The sequence below is a fragment of the Heloderma suspectum genome, chromosome 4 (assembly GCF_057233095.1).
Source record: "Heloderma suspectum isolate Gila_16-S chromosome 4, 16-S_ref, whole genome shotgun sequence".
Taxonomy (NCBI): domain Eukaryota; kingdom Metazoa; phylum Chordata; class Lepidosauria; order Squamata; family Helodermatidae; genus Heloderma; species Heloderma suspectum.
The window spans coordinates 199,855,548-199,873,553 of record NC_139461.1 but is presented as its reverse complement, the minus strand read 5'-3'; the positions used below and the strand labels follow the sequence as shown (position 1 = coordinate 199,873,553).

General features: G+C 43.9%; 1 protein-coding gene across 1 annotated transcript in view; it reads left to right on the top strand.

The window, feature by feature from the left end:
• The window catches only part of EPHX4 (epoxide hydrolase 4), a 39,559-nt gene that overhangs the window by 10,816 nt on the left and 10,737 nt on the right, over window positions 1-18,006 (top strand). Inside the window, exons 3-4 of the mRNA XM_084851936.1 lie at window positions 6,820-6,977; window positions 15,520-15,648. Coding sequence (XP_084708062.1) covers window positions 6,820-6,977; window positions 15,520-15,648 — 287 coding nt within the window. The remainder of the gene's footprint in view (window positions 1-6,819; window positions 6,978-15,519; window positions 15,649-18,006) is intronic.

The following is an 18,006-nucleotide window of genomic DNA, read 5'->3' as shown; positions in this document are numbered from 1 at the left end:
ATTGAAGGGGCCAATCAGACCTCCCAAAGGAGGACATTCCACATTGGTGGGGCAACTACTGAGAGAAGGCATCCCAGTCTTGGGGAGAGGTAACGAGTGGGGTACCGCAGGGCTCAGTCCTGGGCCCAGTGCTCTTCAACATTTTTATTAATGACTTGGAGGAGGAGGTGCAGGGAATGCTGATCAAATTTGCAGATGACACAAAATTGGGCGGGATAGCTAATACTTTGGAAGAGAGAAACAAAATTCAAAGTGACCTGGATAGACTGGAGCGCTGGGCAGAAAACAACAGAATGACATTTAATAGGGATAAATGCCAAGTTCTGCACCTAGGAAAAAGAAACCAAATGCAGTTACAAGATGGGGGATACGTGGCTCAACAACACTACAAGCGAGAAAGATCTTGGAATTGTTGTTGATCACAAGCTGAATATGAGCCAACAATGTGATGTGGCTGCAAAAAAGGCCAATGCTCTTTTGGGCTGCATTAATAGAAGCATAGCTTCCAAATCCCGGGAAGTACTAGTTCCCCTCTACTCAGCACTGGTTAGGCCTCATCTGGAGTACTGTGTCCAGTTCTGGGCACCACACTTTAAGAAAGATGCAGACAAACTGGAGAGGGTTCAGAGGAGGGCAACAAAGATGATCAGAGGACTGGAAACAAAGCCCTATGAAGAGAGACTGAAAGAACTGGGCATGTTTAGCCTTGAGAAGAGAAGACTGAGGGGAGATATGATAGCACTCTTCAAGTACTTGAAAGGTTGTCACAGAGAGGAAGGCCAGGCTCTCTTCTTGATCATCCCAGAGTGCAAGACACGGAATAATGGGCTCAAGTGACAGGAAGCCAGATTCCGGCTGAACATCAGGAAAAACGTCCTGACTGTTAGAGCAATGCAACAATGGAACCAATTACCTAGGGAGGTGGTGGGCTCTCCCACACTGGAGGCATTGAAGACGAGGCTGGACAGCCACTTGTCAGGGATGCTCTGACTTGGATTCCTGCTTTGAGCAGGGGGTTGGACTCGATGGCCTTGTAGGCCCCTTCCAACCCTACTATTCTATGGTTCTATGATTCTTGCAGCACCAAAGGATGGACTCTGAGCAGGGCCTCTGCTTCAGATCTCAACATGGAGAGGCTCACATTGGAGAAGCCATTCCCTCAGATACTTTGTCCCAATCCAAACCCATATTTGTAGGATGACTGTCTTTCATATACAGAATACTTGAGCACATAGGGTTTATTATTTATTGATTGGATTTATACCCCTTTCCTCCCCACCAAATGGTGCTCAAAGTGGCTAACAGTAATAAAACTAAGATTAAAATAAACTGAGTTAAAACATTAATAAAACAATTTAAACACAATTTAAAAACACAACAATAAAACAAAATAAAACAGCACCCAGTCCAATAGAACCCATTTCTGCAACTGATCCACTTACATGCCAAGGCCTGTTTGAATAAAAACATCTTTGCCTGCCAATAGAAGGACAGTATCAGGAGCCAGCCTAGACTCCCTCAAATTGTTAACAAAAATACGAATTGTGAAGTTACTTGTCCTACAGTTACCAGAGATAAATGACAAAGAAGAGAAACAGGTTCTCAGGATGCCAAAAAAACAAACAAACATTATTGTAGGAAGCCCAACGCGTTTCGGCCTTTTTCTTATTTTTAGGCCTTCTTCAGGGGGTAGAGAAAGTCGCCAGTCCATTCACACAGGAGATAATCTTGTGAAAAAATTCTGCAGACTTTTTTCTCTACTCCCTGAAGAAGGCCTAAAAATAAGAAAAAGGTCGAAATGTGTTGGGCTTCCTACAATAATTTTCTTTTTTTTTTGGCATTCTGAGAACCTGTTTCACTTCATTGTGATTTACTTTGGATACTCACCTCCTTCTGTTTTCTTAGTTACCAGGGATAGCCACCATGTGTCACAGTGAATGTAAACGTGTTGGTATTTTTGTTTTGTTTTGGCCCTGCCCCCTTTGCCTTAGGCCCCACCCCCACTGGAATGCGGCCCCCCAAGAACTTTTTCAAAATGGAATTTGGCCCTCTGGCTGAAAGAGGTTCTGAATCCCATTTATAAAGGTAATCTAGAATATTCTTCTATTTACATGGTACCAATAGGGTAGCCATTTTTCCATTATAACATTTGATTTCCCCCAACTGTCCAGTGCTTGCTAGAATGCTGTGAAGCTGCATTAAAGGATGGCTGCAGCCATCTGAAGAGCAGAATACGATCCCAGTCACATCTTCAAAGAGAAATCTACTATGGCTGGGAAGGTGCTCTAAATCCAAAAAGTTTGCCATCTGTTTACATTTTACTGTTGGGCTTGGGATATCTTTTGCTGTTGTTTGGCTAAAGAACCTGGCATAACATTATTTGAGAATCTAGAGTGGGGCTGTTGACGGCCAGACGGCTGAATTCAGTTTTGGAAAAGCTCTCAGGGCCCACTTTCCAGTAGTGGGTGAGTCCGAAGGCAAAAGGGGGCAGGGCTAAGAAATACCAGCATAATTTAGCTAAAGCCCTTACTGCCAGCAATTAAGGTTTAAGAGAGGCATTTCAGTCCTTTAGAACAGAGAAAAAAACTGCAAAAGCTGGGAAACCACCAAATGACTGGTGCTTGAGGGAAAGGGGGAAAGGTGGGGGGGAAAGGGGCATGGCCGTCTGGAGCACCCTGGAGGGCCAGATTTGGCCCATGGGCTGGCTGGATTTGGCCCATGGGCTGGCTGGATTTGGCCTACAGGCCTGAGATTTAGAGGATTGTGTGAGGTACCATGATGCTTTCCTGTTGTTGAAGCTAATCAAGTTACAGCATAGTCAGTACTTGGATGGGGACTGAAGGATTCTGAGTTTCTCAATAAGAGATGCATAATAAATAAAGAATATGTAGTGTAATGTAAGTGGTGTGCCCTAAAGGGCTTTGCATTACAGATTTATTATGGCATAAGCTTTCGTGGACTATAGAAAGCTTATATGCCATCATAAATGTATTAGTCTTTAAGGTGCCGCAAGACTCTGTTATTTTTGCCGCAACAGATTAAACATGCCTACCCCTCTAGGCTTTGCATAAAATCACCACATACATCACATGAGCAGTATAAAAATCTGTGCTTAGAACTACCCAATAATTTCTTCAGGGTTTAAAATATAGAAAGGCAAATAGGATGAGGAGAGGTATGCAAGACCTCCTTCAAACATTTAAAAAAAAACAAAGCCCAAGCCCTTTTAACATATTTTAAATGATATAAGGTGCATCTGACTGCTTTACAGTCATTATAGCTGCATTACAGCTTCTGGCTGGGGAATGCTGGGAGTTGTAGGACTTTTTTCTGTCTAAACATGCACAGGATTGCGCCCTTAAAGTGGTTCTCCTTCAGCTTATCATGGTTGTTCGCTGACAGTAGAATCTGATAGGCAATTAGGCTGCTCTTTGTCCATGCCACTGTAGACTGTACTTTGACTCATCTACCAGACAGGATGTGTTTTCAGACCAGTTCTATGCGTGATGGAGAAGGTTCCTTTGCACATTCCTTACAGATGGGAGATCTTGGTGAGCGCTCCAGATCTTGCGTGCCTGAAACAAAACACTGCATCAAGATATCTGTTTTTTATGTGGATCAACTCCATGCAAATACTGTATCTCTAAAGACTGGATGTTGGCATTTTGTGTGTTGGGTTGTTGTTGCATTTATATGCCAGAGTGTTCGATCAGAGTGTTAGCACATGCTTTGCATGCAAAAGGGCCCAAGTTCAATCCCTACTATCTCCAGATTGGGAAAGACTGCTGGTTTGACCTTGGCAGTCGCTGCCTGTTAGAGGAGACAGCAGCAGGCTTGATGGACCAGTGGTCTGACTCAGCAGAACGTAGCTAATATGTTTAGATGACCACATGGTGTTAAATATTATTAACTTTAACAGTAATAAACATTTATCGCCACATACTGTATTTGGCATGTTCCAGGATCCTATTAAAACAACAACACACACCCGTGATTTACGTAGCCTATCACGGCTAGATTTCCAAAGTCAGCCGTGATAGGCTACGTAAATCGTCACGTAGCCTATCACGGGTGACTTTGGGGGGAAAAAAAAAGCGAGTGCGCAAATGGCGGCGGCCCATGGGCGCCGCCATTTGCATTCCTTATTTTGGCATGTCTAGTCTACGTAAAGATTTACGTAGACTACGGCGAAAATAAGGGCAACGCATGGGCCACCGCCATTTGCGTACGTGCTTTTTTTTCCCCCCAAAGTCATCCGTGATAGGCTACGTGACGAGTAACGTAGCCTATCACGGCTGACTTTGGAAATCTAGCCGTGATAGGCTACGTTAATTGTTAAGTAGCCTATCACGGGGGGGGGGGGGTGTTGTTTTTTTTACTTTTTCTTTCGCGGCCGGGGAGATGGGGCGCTTCTCCCCAGCCTGAATTTCGGCCGGGCGAGGTGGGGTGCCTCCCCCCCCCTGCCTGAACTTCGGGGGGAGAAGCGAAGCGCCTCCCCCCCACTGCGAATCACCCCTGTGAAAAGGTAAGTGACTTTCGTACATCCCTAGCATCCGACTACTTTACAGTCATTACAGCATTATAGCTGCATTACAGCTTCTGGCTGAGGAATGCTGGGAGTTGTAGGGCTTTTTTCTGTCTAAACATGCATAGGTTTACTCCTTTATAATGTTAAGAATTAGTGCCTGAGTTTTTTTGTTTCCCTTTTCCCTTCCAATCCCTTTTTTCCTTTTGTATCATGTCTTTTTAAATAGTCTCAGGGCAGGGGCTGTCTTCCTTTTACTGATATATAAGCCGCTCTGGGAGTCTTTCCAGCTGAAAAGCAGGAAATAAATGTTTTAAATAATGTATATGAATGAATACTATTCTATCCCAGGCACCTTTTGCTTTTTAAATTTATTTTCTCATTAGATTTGCTATTATATCATACATTTCTAGCAGGTTTTACCCAGGTATATAGCTGGTAAAAATTATAAGGGGGTATGAAAACTTTGACAGCTGTTAATTTTCATTGATAAAAGGTAGCTGAGATTGCCTGCATAAGGACATAAATATAGCATGGGGATGAAAATCGCAAAATGTCAGTGGTGAAGTTAATTTGTAATATGTCTACCTTTGCTTACAGAGTGAACAAGTTATCCTGTTTTTTCGCTTCTGAAAAATATTTAAAACTTATCCATCAGATTACACTTGAGGCCTAATTTTTCTGGCCCAAATAGTCCTTTGTTTGTTGTTGTTTAAGGGAAGAAAGATAAGAAAGCTTTCTTTTTACATTATTGCAGTCAATTCAGTACCCTGTTTAAAGATGCCAGGGCTATAACAAGCCATTAATGGAGATACTTTAGCACTTAGCCACATTCCTGTATTTACTCATACAGATTTCATGAGAATAGCTTAGTGATGGGGAGGCAATGCTCCAGAAATGTCCTCCTTCAAAAGGGTTCATTCCAGCTGAATAGGCCCCCCAAATTATGGCAGAAGGACTCTTCAGTATAAAAGCAAAGCAAAGAGGAACAGTAATGGCTGAGTCCCCACTGAAGTTGCTGTGTTAACCAAAGTACAGAAATGAAGTATTGTCCTTTGCATGATAGAGCACTGGAATCTTACTCTGTCTTTGTAATTTTTGTTATTTCCAAATACAAAAACAGAGCATACTGGAAGCAAATCAACACTCCTACAGGTAGCTTGCACCTTTATAACGTTAAGAATTAGTGCCTGAGTTTTTTTGTTTCCCTTTTCCCTCCCAATACCTTTTTTCCTTTTGTATCATGTCCTTTAAATTGTAAGTCTCAGGGCAGGGCTGTCTTCCTTTTATTGATATATAAGCAGCTCTGGGAGTCTTTCCAGCTGAAGAGCAGGAAATAAATGTTTTAAATAATGTATACGAATGAATACTATTCTATCTCAGGCACCTTTTGCTTTTTAAATTTATTTTCTCATTAGATTTGCTATTATATCATACATTTCTAGCAGGTTTTACCAGGTATATGGCTGGTAAAAATTATAAGGGGGTATGAAAACTTTGACAGCTGTTAATTTTTATTGATAAAAGGTAGCTGAGATTGCCTGAATAAGGACATAAATATAGCATGGGGATGAAAATCGCAAAGTATCAGTGGTGAAGTTGATCATACTGGACTATTACCAATCCATCAGTTTAAGGAAGGATGGTCTCCCAGCATCTGTACTGAAAGGGAATATGAGACAGTCATGCCTTTTCTTGCTGGTGCTATGAATGTACCAACTTTTCTTTAGTACTTTAAGTCTCGTCCACCAGGATCCATAGTTTTAAAAATATTTTATTGATTTTATTAAAAAAAACACAATTCATTAAATAATACCACTTCATGGAACTTTACTGAATTCATTATTTAAAATATGGATCCATATTGTTCCCTATTCTATATGAAGTTTGCATTGACAATCATTAGGGAAGTGTGTCAAGAAGATTTTATGCCGGTAAGCATTTATGGTTTAATCCAAAATCCATATTGGTATAATACCTTTATTAGGCCAACTTAAAGGTCACAAAAAGTTGAGTTAGCCTAATGAAGTTGAGTTGGTAATCCCTTCACTAATATGAATTTTGGAATTTTTCTTATGGTCAACCTTTGCTTTTTGAATGGACCTCTTACTGAAATGTGCTTTCATTTGTTATACCTGTTTTATATTTCTTTTAAAATTTTATTTACTGGTATCACGCTTCGGTTGTCTTTAGTTTTCTGTTTCCTGGGTGAACTGCTTTTTCAAAGGTAGGAAAAATAATCCAATTTATAAATCTTAAATACTGTGAAGTAAAACTGTCTTCTTATTTGCTAGGTACTCCTGGCGTCATCAAATGCGGGAATTTAAGAGTGAATACCGAGTTGTGGCCTTGGATTTGAGAGGTTACGGAGAAACAGATGCTCCTGCTCACCGAGAGAATTACAAACTAGACTGCCTGATTACAGATATAAAGGATATCTTGGAGTGTCTTGGTGTGTTAATAGCAGCGATGCTGCCCAGTTCATAATAATTCTGAACATACCATCTAGCTATTATCACCTAGCTATTCCCTTTCTAATAATTTTTTTCCCTTTAACAAAAGTCCTTTTCAAGAGGATTGTTCTCATGCTATTTTTCTCACTTTAAATCTAATTTAGGCAAATGCACTTGTTTTTTCTAAAGCTGTGATCTTTGATCTGTTCAATATATTGATTCGGAATGAAAGTGTCAGCACGTGTCAGCTCATCTGTTGAGAGTTACATGGAAGAGGTCTTTCCAGACAGTGGGTTGGATCCAAACAGGGCTGGCATCAAGAGTAGTATAGTCAGGCTCCTGCCAAGGGCCTACACCCGGCAGGGCCCCCCTGACAAGAGCCTACTGGGGTTGCTCCTCCTCTTCACCATTGCTACCTGCTTGTTCATCTGCCTCTCACTCTGGCCAGACAAGGGAAATGGTGAGAAGGGGGCACGTTAGCTGCCACTGCCTACTTGCTCACTGGCTCTCTGCCTCTCAAACAAGCCAGTGGTAGCAATGAGGAAAAAGGGGAGGAGGGGCAAGAGAAGCTGGTGACAATGGAAGTAAGAAGGTAGACTCACTGAGGGCTGAGGGAGGGGCCCATTGAGGGTGTTTTGCCCAAGGGCTCTCAAAAATCTGGAGCTGGCACCAGATCCAGAGTTGCACGTTTCATGAACTAGATGATCCTGTGAGTGGCTCGAGGGGGGGGGACGACTTTTCACTAGTTCCCCTTCCCCCCTGCAGCCTCCATGCACTGGGGGCTGCAGGGGGAAGGAAGAACTGGCAAAGATCACCACCCTGCTTCCTTCCTCCAGTACTTGAAAGGTTGTCACAGAGAGGAAGGCCAGGATCTCTTCTTGATCATCCCAGGGTGCAGGACACGGAATAATGGGCTCAAGTTACAGGAAGGCAGATTCTGGAAGAACATCAGGAGAAACTTCCTGATTGTTAGAGCAATACAACAATGGAACCAATTACCTAGGGAGATGGTGGGCTCTCCCACACTGGAGGCATTCAAGATGAGGCTGGACAGCCACTTGTCAGGGATGCTTTGACTTGGATTCCTGCATTGAGCAGGTTGGACTCTATGGTCTTGTAGGCCCCTTCCAACCCTACTATTCTATGATTCCTTCAGTGGGGAGGAATCTGCTGGATCCTGGTTCCCTCCACCAGTGGAAGAAGCCTTTCTGTTCATGGAGGCTTAACTCTGAATCCAGTCCAATCCAATCTCTTTTTGGCCAGTAATACGTAGTTGCAATGCATTTGCTGAAAAGAAGCTGGACACCTCCAGGTAGAACATCTGTTGCACAGAAATCGCATTTCTCCAGCACCAAAATTGCACTGAGATTGGAAAATGCAATCCACATCCTAAGTCAGCATTATTGTTGTGTAGGGATGTATGAGAATTTCGTTCCTGTTCGGAAATCATGCAAACATTTTGCAACCCTGAAGCGAGCAGGAGTGCAGTTCTTGGATTTGGGGGGCAATTTTCTGAACTTGCATTTGTGTTCATAATTGCACACTTGCACACTCCCCTCCCCCCTGCGCCAAATCCACATTTTCATGCTTTAGTCAATGGGCAGGGGGAAGTGTACATTTTGGTGCGCATGTTTAAAAATCCGTATCTTCCGGATCAAAAATGTACATTTTTCCCAACTGAAAAAAATATCCTTGCTTTCAGGAACACGAATGAAGTGAACCAGGTTTCAAGGAGGAATTTAGAGAACCTCAACGAGCTTGAACATCACATGTTCTCCCATCCCTTTTGTTGCGAACACAGTTGCCAAAGGGAAAGGGATTGTTCGAGTGTGACAGGCATGGGTTGATGACCAGCATTGCATTTTTTGCCCCACCCGCATATGTTCTAAATTGTGAACTTTTAAACTAATTCTTTTGGGATAAATGCTCAAGCACAGGAGGACTTCTGTAGTGTCTGCGAGCAGCCTTTGCTTCAGTATCTTCAAGAGACTGTACTTTCTCATTCTCCTGTTTTGGAACGCAAAGCCTTTTAATTTCCCTACAAACACCCCACCCCACAAAGGGGTGTGTGTGTGTGTGTGTGTGTATGTGTGAGAGAGAGAGAGAGAATTGCAGTTACGATATCGCCACACAGCAAGACTATCCTTCTCACCCCGCAACATGCAAATTGGATAACGAGCTATGGAATAGCTGAACCCCACTTTATTTGATAACTTCCACCCTATCTCTAATATTCCATTTTTGGGCAAGTTGCTGCAGCGGGTGGTGTCTTCTCAGCTGCAGATATTTCTGGATATGATGAGTATTATTTAGATCAATTTCAATCTGGCTTCAGGCCTGGTTATGGGACAGAGACTGCTCTGGTCGCCTTGGTGGATGATCTGTGCTGGGAACTGGGGGATTGTGTCCCTGTTGGTTCTTTTGGACCTCTTCACAGCTTTCGATACCATCAACCATGGTATCCTTCTGGGGTGTCTCTCTGAGTTGGGACTGGGAGGCACAGTAACTCCTGTCCTTCTTCAAGGGGTAATCTCAGAAGGTGGTGCTGGGGGATTCCTGCTTGATGCAGTGGCCTGTCCCTCAGGGCTCTATCGTATCCCCCATGCTATTTTAACATAAACATGAAACTACTGGGAAAGATAATTTGGGGGTTTGGTGCCACCAGTATCCTGTTGACACGCAACTCTATCTCTCTTTTCAGTCTAAATCCAAGGAAGCTGTTCTAGTTCTAAATCGGTTTCTGATATCGGTAATGGACTGGATGAGGGCAAACAAATTGAAGGTTAATCCAGAGAAGGCAAATCAGAGAATTGGGAATCAACCTGCGCTGGGTGGGGTTACACCCCCTGTGAAGACTCAGGCTCACAGTTTGGGTATACTCCTGGACTTTGCCTTGAACCTAGATGTCCAGGTTTTGGTGGTGGCCAGGAGTGCGTTTCAGCAGGGGAGGCTAGTATGCCAACTGCACCCATTCCTAGAGATGTCTGATCTCGCCATAGTCATGAATTACTTCGATACATCCCGTTTGGAGTACTGCAACGCACTCTTGTGTGGGGCTGCCTTCAAAAACTGTTCAGAAACTTCAGCTGGTCTGCAACCAGACTACTGACTGAGGCTGGTTAGAGGGAGCATGCAATTCCCTTGTTACAACAGCTTCAGTGGCTACTGGTGTGTTTCTGGGCAGAATTCAAAGTGCTGGTTATGACCCCTAAAGCCTTATATGGCTTGGAACCAGGCTACCTGGAAGGCCGCCTTCTCCCATACAGGCCTGCCCAGGTCTTAAGATATTTCGGAGAGCCTCTTCATTTGAGATCATTGCCTTCAGAGCTGCATTTGGTGGCAACGCAAAAGAGGGCCTTCTCAATGGCTGCTCCCAGGCCATGGAACTCCCTATTGAGGGAGGCCAGGTTCGCCCCCTCTCTGCTGTCCTTCCGCAGACAGGGAAAGACATTTTTATTCAAGCAGGCCTTAGACGTGTAAACAAGACTGTTGGGTTGGAAGTTGTTTTTATTCTGTTATTGTTGTGTTTTTAATAGTGTTTTAATACATTCATTTTATTATTGTTTTAACCAAGTTTTATATATCATTGTAAGCTGCCTTGAGTACCATTTTTCTTGGTAGAAAGGCAGGGTACGAATCAAATCAATAAATAAAATATTTGTGCGAGTACTGCACTTGTGGTAAAATTTAAACTTATAGGAGTATTAAGTTAATGGTAAACTGAGGTACATCTTGAGCGATGTACCTCAGTTTACCATGTACGATGTACTTGAGCGATAAGCCCTAAGTAATTCTATCTGCCAAGCCAACAGATCTAAAAGCAGAGCCTATCGTCAAGTGTCCTCAAGATAAAATATTAAAGACAGCATCTTTGTTCGATCAGCTCTCCACTGTCCATCCTATCCAGCCATGTTATTTGATCAGCATTGACACCTTCATTTCCATCCCTGTCCCAAGCTTATTCCAGCCTCTCCACACTTCTCAGTGATCTTTGGCTCCTGGTCTTGAAAAACTACTACTGCTTATTCACCACTGGCTCGTATCTGTTCCTGGTCTACTAGATTCCTTGCCTGTTGCTTAAGCCTTCTTTGTGCCTGTAGATTCAGGTCTGCCATAATTCTGAACTCCCGCTGATCCTCAGTGGCACCAAGAATCATTGTGGCAATATATAGTCAACTATGATGAGGCTGGTGCTGACACTCCAGAATATGACCTTATCCAATACTAAGCCTGTTCACATGTGCAGGGGGAAAAGGTGGTTAGGGGAACTAGGGGGGCGGGTAGCAGAATAATGATGCATGTGCCCATCACATGACTGGAAACCACACACCACCATGTAGTTCCAGTAACAAAGCCCCACCCCACCCCTGTAGTTACCCGGTGATCATCCTGGCATGGTTTGCATGCATCCCATCCTCCATGGTGCAAATGGGCTCCTGGCAGCCGCTCCAGTGGCCAAAAGGGTAGTGCAATCATGGAGAAAGTCTGCGGCAGGTAGAGCATCACCAGCAATGGCAGATACTGTAGCCAGCTACTCTATGGTCACAGGCTGGAAGTCCTCCTGAGTCCATTTTAACCACTGGGGAGCCCGCCAGGCGACACGGTAAGCCACCCTGGGGGCCCTTAACCTTGTTGCAGGGGGGTGGTTCACCAAGGTGGCTTACCATGCAAAACGTGGTTTTCTCCCCCCACACAACACACAAAGTCACCATGGTTAGACAAAAAAGCCTAAACATCATAGCTTAGCGTTACATGTGAACACGGCCACTGTCTCACTCCAAGCTACTAAATGCCCACACAAACAAGCAAGTCTTATTCTGTATTAGGATAATGGTGTGGCAGGATGCCCTGGTGCAAAGGAGTTGTGCAAGTCTCCAGGGAAAGAGAGTTCCACCCTTTTAGAGAAGCCACAGTAGGACATCACAATGTGGGTTGTTGTTCAGTCGTTAAGTCGTGTCCGACTCTTCGTGACCCCATGGACCATAGCGCGCCAGGCCTTCCTGTCCTCCGCTCTCTATCCAGTGTTTATTTAATTTCTATATCACCCAATAGCCAAAACTCTCTGGATGGTTCACAAAAATGTTAGTCCTACTGAGAGTAGATCCTCTGAAATGAATGGGATTTCAGTTAGGCTAAGATTGGATACAACCGTGTCCCATCTGGAAGATGCAGAACAAATGACTAAGCAGTCGAGAGTACAGAACAGCTACATCAGCCTTCCCCAACCTTGTGCCGTCCAGATGTCTTGGATAACAGCTTCCATCACTCCCAGCTAACATGGCCATGTTGAGCATAATGAATGCAGCATCTGGCCTGTGCTTGCAACAGGGACTCTGGGCACATAATCAGGAACATTTATTCCACATGCACAAATCACACTAGATCCAACCGCACATGGGAAAACAATCCCTTCACAGGCATAAACTGATAGAGGATGCTCTGGTGCATAACAAATAGGGAAACTAGTGAGGAGTGGAAATTGATCACTGCCCACCTTATCAGTCAAAAAATGCCTGTTCACACCTGGATCTGGATGGAAGTATGCATCTTCAAAAAATTACTGCATGCAGTCCCAGCTGTGCACAGTGGCTGCTTTTGAAACAGTTAAGTTAGGCTCCCACAATAGGATTTTTTACTTTGAACAACTGATCTCTTGGGCCTAAGCTCTATCTCAAACTGCTTTGTGATTCCCTTCAGTTTCCCCTTTTGCCATGTAGCACGGGGTGGACTGATGTTCAAGAAACACATCCAAATCGTGCATGGGGACATGGAATTAGTTGAGAGGGTTTTTGCCCTTTCACCCGGAGGTATCTTTGGATTCAACTCATACAGTTTGCTCAATATTGACATCGTGAGCATACAGCGGAAGGCACTGAGATTCAGGGTTGGCCCTCTCATTAGGTAGACAGAGGCTGTTGACCTAGGCAGCATGTTTTGAGTGCCATGAAAGAGTAGCAAATTGTTAATCACTGTATTTTTAATTGAGTGGGTGACATTCGGTTATTTCAAGTCAAGCATCAAGATCTCTTAGGCTAGCATTGTGTAGATGATCATGTCCTACAGTAAGGCAAAAGAACCCTGGAGAGGTTAAATATACCAACAATCTACTGTGGTAGTGTTTATCCTATTGACACAGGTTTGCAACCTTGGTGTCATTCTGGATCCTGTCTTGCTTTCTGATAAACAGGCTGCTAGAATGGCTTTCAAACTACTTTCAAAAGTGTTCAAACTACTGTACAATTGCACTCATTTCACATGCCAGCAAGGTTATGCTCAAAATCCTACAAGCAGCAGTATGTGAACCGGGAACTACCAGAAGTACAAGCTGGGTTCTGAAGAGGCAGAGGAACTAGAGATCAAATCACCAACATTCGCTGGATCATGAAGAAAGCAAGAGAATTCCAGAAAAACGTCTATTTCTGCTTCATTGACTACGCTAAGCCTTTGATTGTGTGGATCACAACAAACTGTGGCAAATTCTTAAAGAGATGGGAGTACCAGACCACCTTACCTGTCTCCTGAAAAACCTGTACGAGGGTCAAGAAGCAACAGTAAGAACCAGACATGGAACAACTGATTGGTTCAAAATTGGGAAAGGAGTACAACAAAGCTGCATATTGTCACCCTGCTTATTTAACTTATATGCAGAGTACATCATGAGAAACGCCGGGTTGGATGAATCACAGGTCAGAATTAAGATTGCCGGGAGAATTATCAACAACCTCCGATATGCAGACGATACCACCCTAATGGCAGAAAGTGAAGAGGATCTAAAGAGCCTCTTGTTGAGAGTGAAAGTGGAGAGAGCAAAAGCTGGTTTGAAACTCAACATTAAAAAAAATAAGATCATGGCATCTGGCTCCATCACTTCCTAGCATATAGAAGGGGAAGAAATGGAAGCAGTGACAGATTTTACTTTCTTGGGCTCCAAGATCACTGCAGACGGTGGCTGTAGCCATGAAATTAAAAGACGCTTGCTCCTTGGGAGGAAAGCTATGGCAAACCTAGACAGCATAGTAAGAAGCAGAGACATCACCTTGCCGACAAAGGTTCGTATAATCAAAGCTATGGTTTTCCCAGTAGTAATGTATGGCTGTGAGAGCTGGACTATAAGGAAGGCTGAGCGCCGAAGAATTGATGCTTTCGAACTGTGGTGCTGGAGAAGACTCTTACGAGTCCCCTGGACTGCAAGGAGGTCCAATCAGTCCATCCTAAAGGAAATCAACCCTGAGTGCTCATTGGAAGGACAGATACTGAAGCTGAAGCTCAAATATTTTGGCCACCTAATGTGAAGAGAAAACTCCCTGGAAAAGACCCTGATGCTGGGAAAGATTGAAGGCAAAAGGAGAAGGGGATGGCAGAGGATGAGATGGCTAGATAGCATCACCGATGCAATGAATATGAATTTGAGCACACTCCGGGAGAGAGCGGAGGACAGTAAGGCCTGGCGTGCTATGGTCCATGGGGTCACGAAGAGTCGGATGAGACTTAAAGACTGAACAACAACAGAATGGCTTTCTTTCAATTACATCTGATATGCAGGATGTATCCCTCTTTTAGGGTTGGGCCATCTCTCTCTATAGGCACAATCCTATGCATCTTTAGACATGAAAAAGTCCTAAAACTCCCAGCATTCCCCAGGCAGCATGCTGGCGGGGAATGCTGAGACTTGTAGGACTTTTTCCTGGATAAACATGAATAGGATTGCACCTTATATCAATTTTCCCACCATCTTCAGTCATCAAACAGTCCCTGCTTCAGTTACCATCTATTCATGCAATATAAACATCTGCCTCTTGAGGCAGGGGCAGGGCCTTTACTGATGTGGCTCCAATACTGTTTTGAATGACCTCCCTCTAGAATCGAGAAATTGTTGCTCTTTGGTTGCATTTCTAAAACGCTGTAAAACCTTCCTTTTCCTTCAGGCCTTTGGGATTTCTCCCTAGAGTGATTTTTCTGACTGGCTGATGCATTTTCTAGTTCTTTTTAAAATTTTGTTTTTATTGACTTTATATGATTGTAGTATTATCCCTCCCCCCTCTTTTGTTGTAAGCCACTTTAAATACATGGGTTTATACAAAGTGGCCCCTTCATGGAGCATCACGGATGCAATGAATATGAACTTGAGCACGATCCGGGAGAGAGCGCAGGACAGGAAGGCCTGGCGTGCTATGGTCCATGGGGTCACGAAGAGTCGGACACGACTGAACGACTGAACAACAAATACAAAGTGGGTTTATAAATAAACTGCGGCTACACAAGAGAAAGGGAGAAAGTCTGGGTCCATTAGAAATTTCTCGCTTTAAATTTCCTACCTTTTTGTTGCTGTGTTGTCAGCTATGATTCTTTAAATGGTTTATTAATAGAAGTTATCACTTTAACTGTGTTGGTGTATATCATTTGCCAAGGGCAGGAAAAAGTGAAGTTGAGATATTGCTAGCAAACATACTGCAACATCTACTGTCACTTCCTTTGATGTGATAATTTATTTGGATGTAACTGTTAGTAAACGACTGTCAAAAATCTATTTTTAAACAACAGGATACAGCAAGTGTGTGCTGATTGGACACGACTGGGGTGGAATGATTGCTTGGCTAGCTGCTATTTGTTACCCAGAAATGGTGACGAAGCTGATTGTTGTTAATTTTCCGCATCCCTCTGTTTTTACAGGTGAGTTTGGGGGATGGGATCCAACATTCCATGCATCTGTAGCATTCTCGTGTTTAGTAGATGTGTGATGCCAATTTAAGAAAAGAATAATTTGAATGCCAAGTACAGTTGTAGTTGTTGTTGTTGTTGTCGTCGTCATTGTTATGTTTTCCTTCAAGGAGCTCAAGGTGGTGTACAAAGCTCCTTTCTCTCCATCCTGTTCATCCTCACAAGCACCCTGCGAGGTAGATTAGGTGAAAGAAAGTGTCTGGCCCAAGGTCACCCAGCGAGCTTCATGGCTGACTGGGTATTTGAACCTAGGCTTCCCAAGTCTTAAACTAATACTCTAATCTAGCCTTCCCTGAGCTGGTGCCCTCCAGATCTGTTGGACTACAACTCTCACCATCCCCCAGCCAGCCATTAGTTCAGAAAGGCCATGGCTGGAATGAAGGGGAGGCTCAAATATGCAGGATCCCTAGCAGTGCCCAAGCAGCATTTCTCTGGGCCTGGTGGACACTTGGAATGCAGGCCCTACCTGTACCCACATTTTCTTGAACACCTGACAAAAGGCCCAGATTATTTTTTCTTTTAAATGCAGGATTGTTTGGTATCCTTTAGCTTCTTTAAGTTCCCTTTGTTTAAGCTCCTTACATTTCTGGCTGCCTGAGTTGTATTTATAACTGAACATGGCAGTATGACATATATAAATTAAATACATGAATGCACTGACAAATGCCCTTTAGACATACTTCCCTGGCACTGGGATTTCATTTATTTATTTAAAATACTGTCATACCACCTTTCAGGGCAAAACACTCCCAAGGCAGAGTACAAAAGATAATGAGCTTCATATACTTAGGATAATTTAGTTTCATATACATGGCAAGGATCTTATGCTTCCCGAGTACAATCCACTTAGAATGCTTCCAGTCCAGGCTCGTGGCCTGACTCATTTATTCGTATGTGTTTTACGGCCTGTCATTCCTATCAGCAGCACTGCTCCCACTGACCTTGGGATCACGATGGCCTGGATTATTATGGAAGGTATCCCTCCTTCCTGCCACCAGTCCACTGCCATAACCTGTTGGCTTCTCCTCCCCATCTACAGGAGACGCCAGTAGTAACTAAGGGGATCTGAGACATCGTTCTGGAGAGACATAACACATAGCAGGCATACGTCTTTCTGTCTCTCAAATTACACATCCTAGAATTATCTATACAAGCACTCTCGATTTCCTCCAGAGGAGGGCCTGGGCCAGTAACTCACTGTTCAAAATGTTGCTATTTCTGTTCTTAGGGATGTTGCGGAAATCCGGGGGGGGGGGGGAGTCCAACAGACATCCAGCTTGGCCCCCTGGACACTAGTCCACGGACCCCTGAGCTTGTCCGACTCGGGGCGTGCAGAGGCGGGCAAGTTCACAGCATCCCACTGCCCCACAAGCTACCATTCTGAGGGAAATCGCTGGTAAGCTGTATACATAAATTGCGATTTGGCACATAATGGAGGCTGTAAATAGCACCATTTACCCAACATTACAGGTGTAGTTTAGTTAGACCATTTAGGCCTGCAATGTTGTGTAAATGGTGCTATTTATGGGTGCCATTATGCACAAAATTGTGATTTACGTATAAAACCCATGATTTTCCACAAAAAGGCAGCTTGCGGGGAAGCAGGATGCCACTCACCAGGCACCTGTGGACCATCCGGCAGCCTGCCCTACACACCGAATAAGGTCGGGCGTCCAGTGGGGGTCTGGTGAGCGGGGTGAGAGGTGCTGGCAGGTGAGTTTGGCAATCTCCAATTCGTTCTAACACTGCTTCTGACTGGCTCCAGAAAATCTCACAAGATCTTGACATAAACAAAGTTTGCATAAACATTCTCAAGCATAATCCACAAATTAATCTCATTTCCCCCCTTAGGGTAATGGGCTTGCAGTCCACCTTGGGGGCCTATGGTGGCCATGTGTGCTTTTTGTTTTTACAGAGAACAGTCATGTATTTGAAGGGCTGCCAGAGGACCATCCTCTATTTGAAGGCATCCAATTATGGTTTAAAGATAAAGAAGCATCAGAACTGTTGCCCATCAACAGTTAGCACCTGAACAGCAGACTGAACAGGCAGGCACACAAGTAACATAGAGCATTTCTACATGAGGCTTTTATTGCACGCTCATGATTGGTCACTCATGGAAGTTTGCGGGTCCTTTACACGACATCATCAACCTCCAGGGCGTCTCCCAGTTTTCTGATGTTTATCCCAGTTTTTTAAAGATTGGGGATAACGCAGTAATACTTGTCCGCTTTAATGGTCGTGTGAAATTGCGCAGTTCTGCTATAACACAGCGCCATCTAGTGGCTGTATAATTAAACATGAAGAACT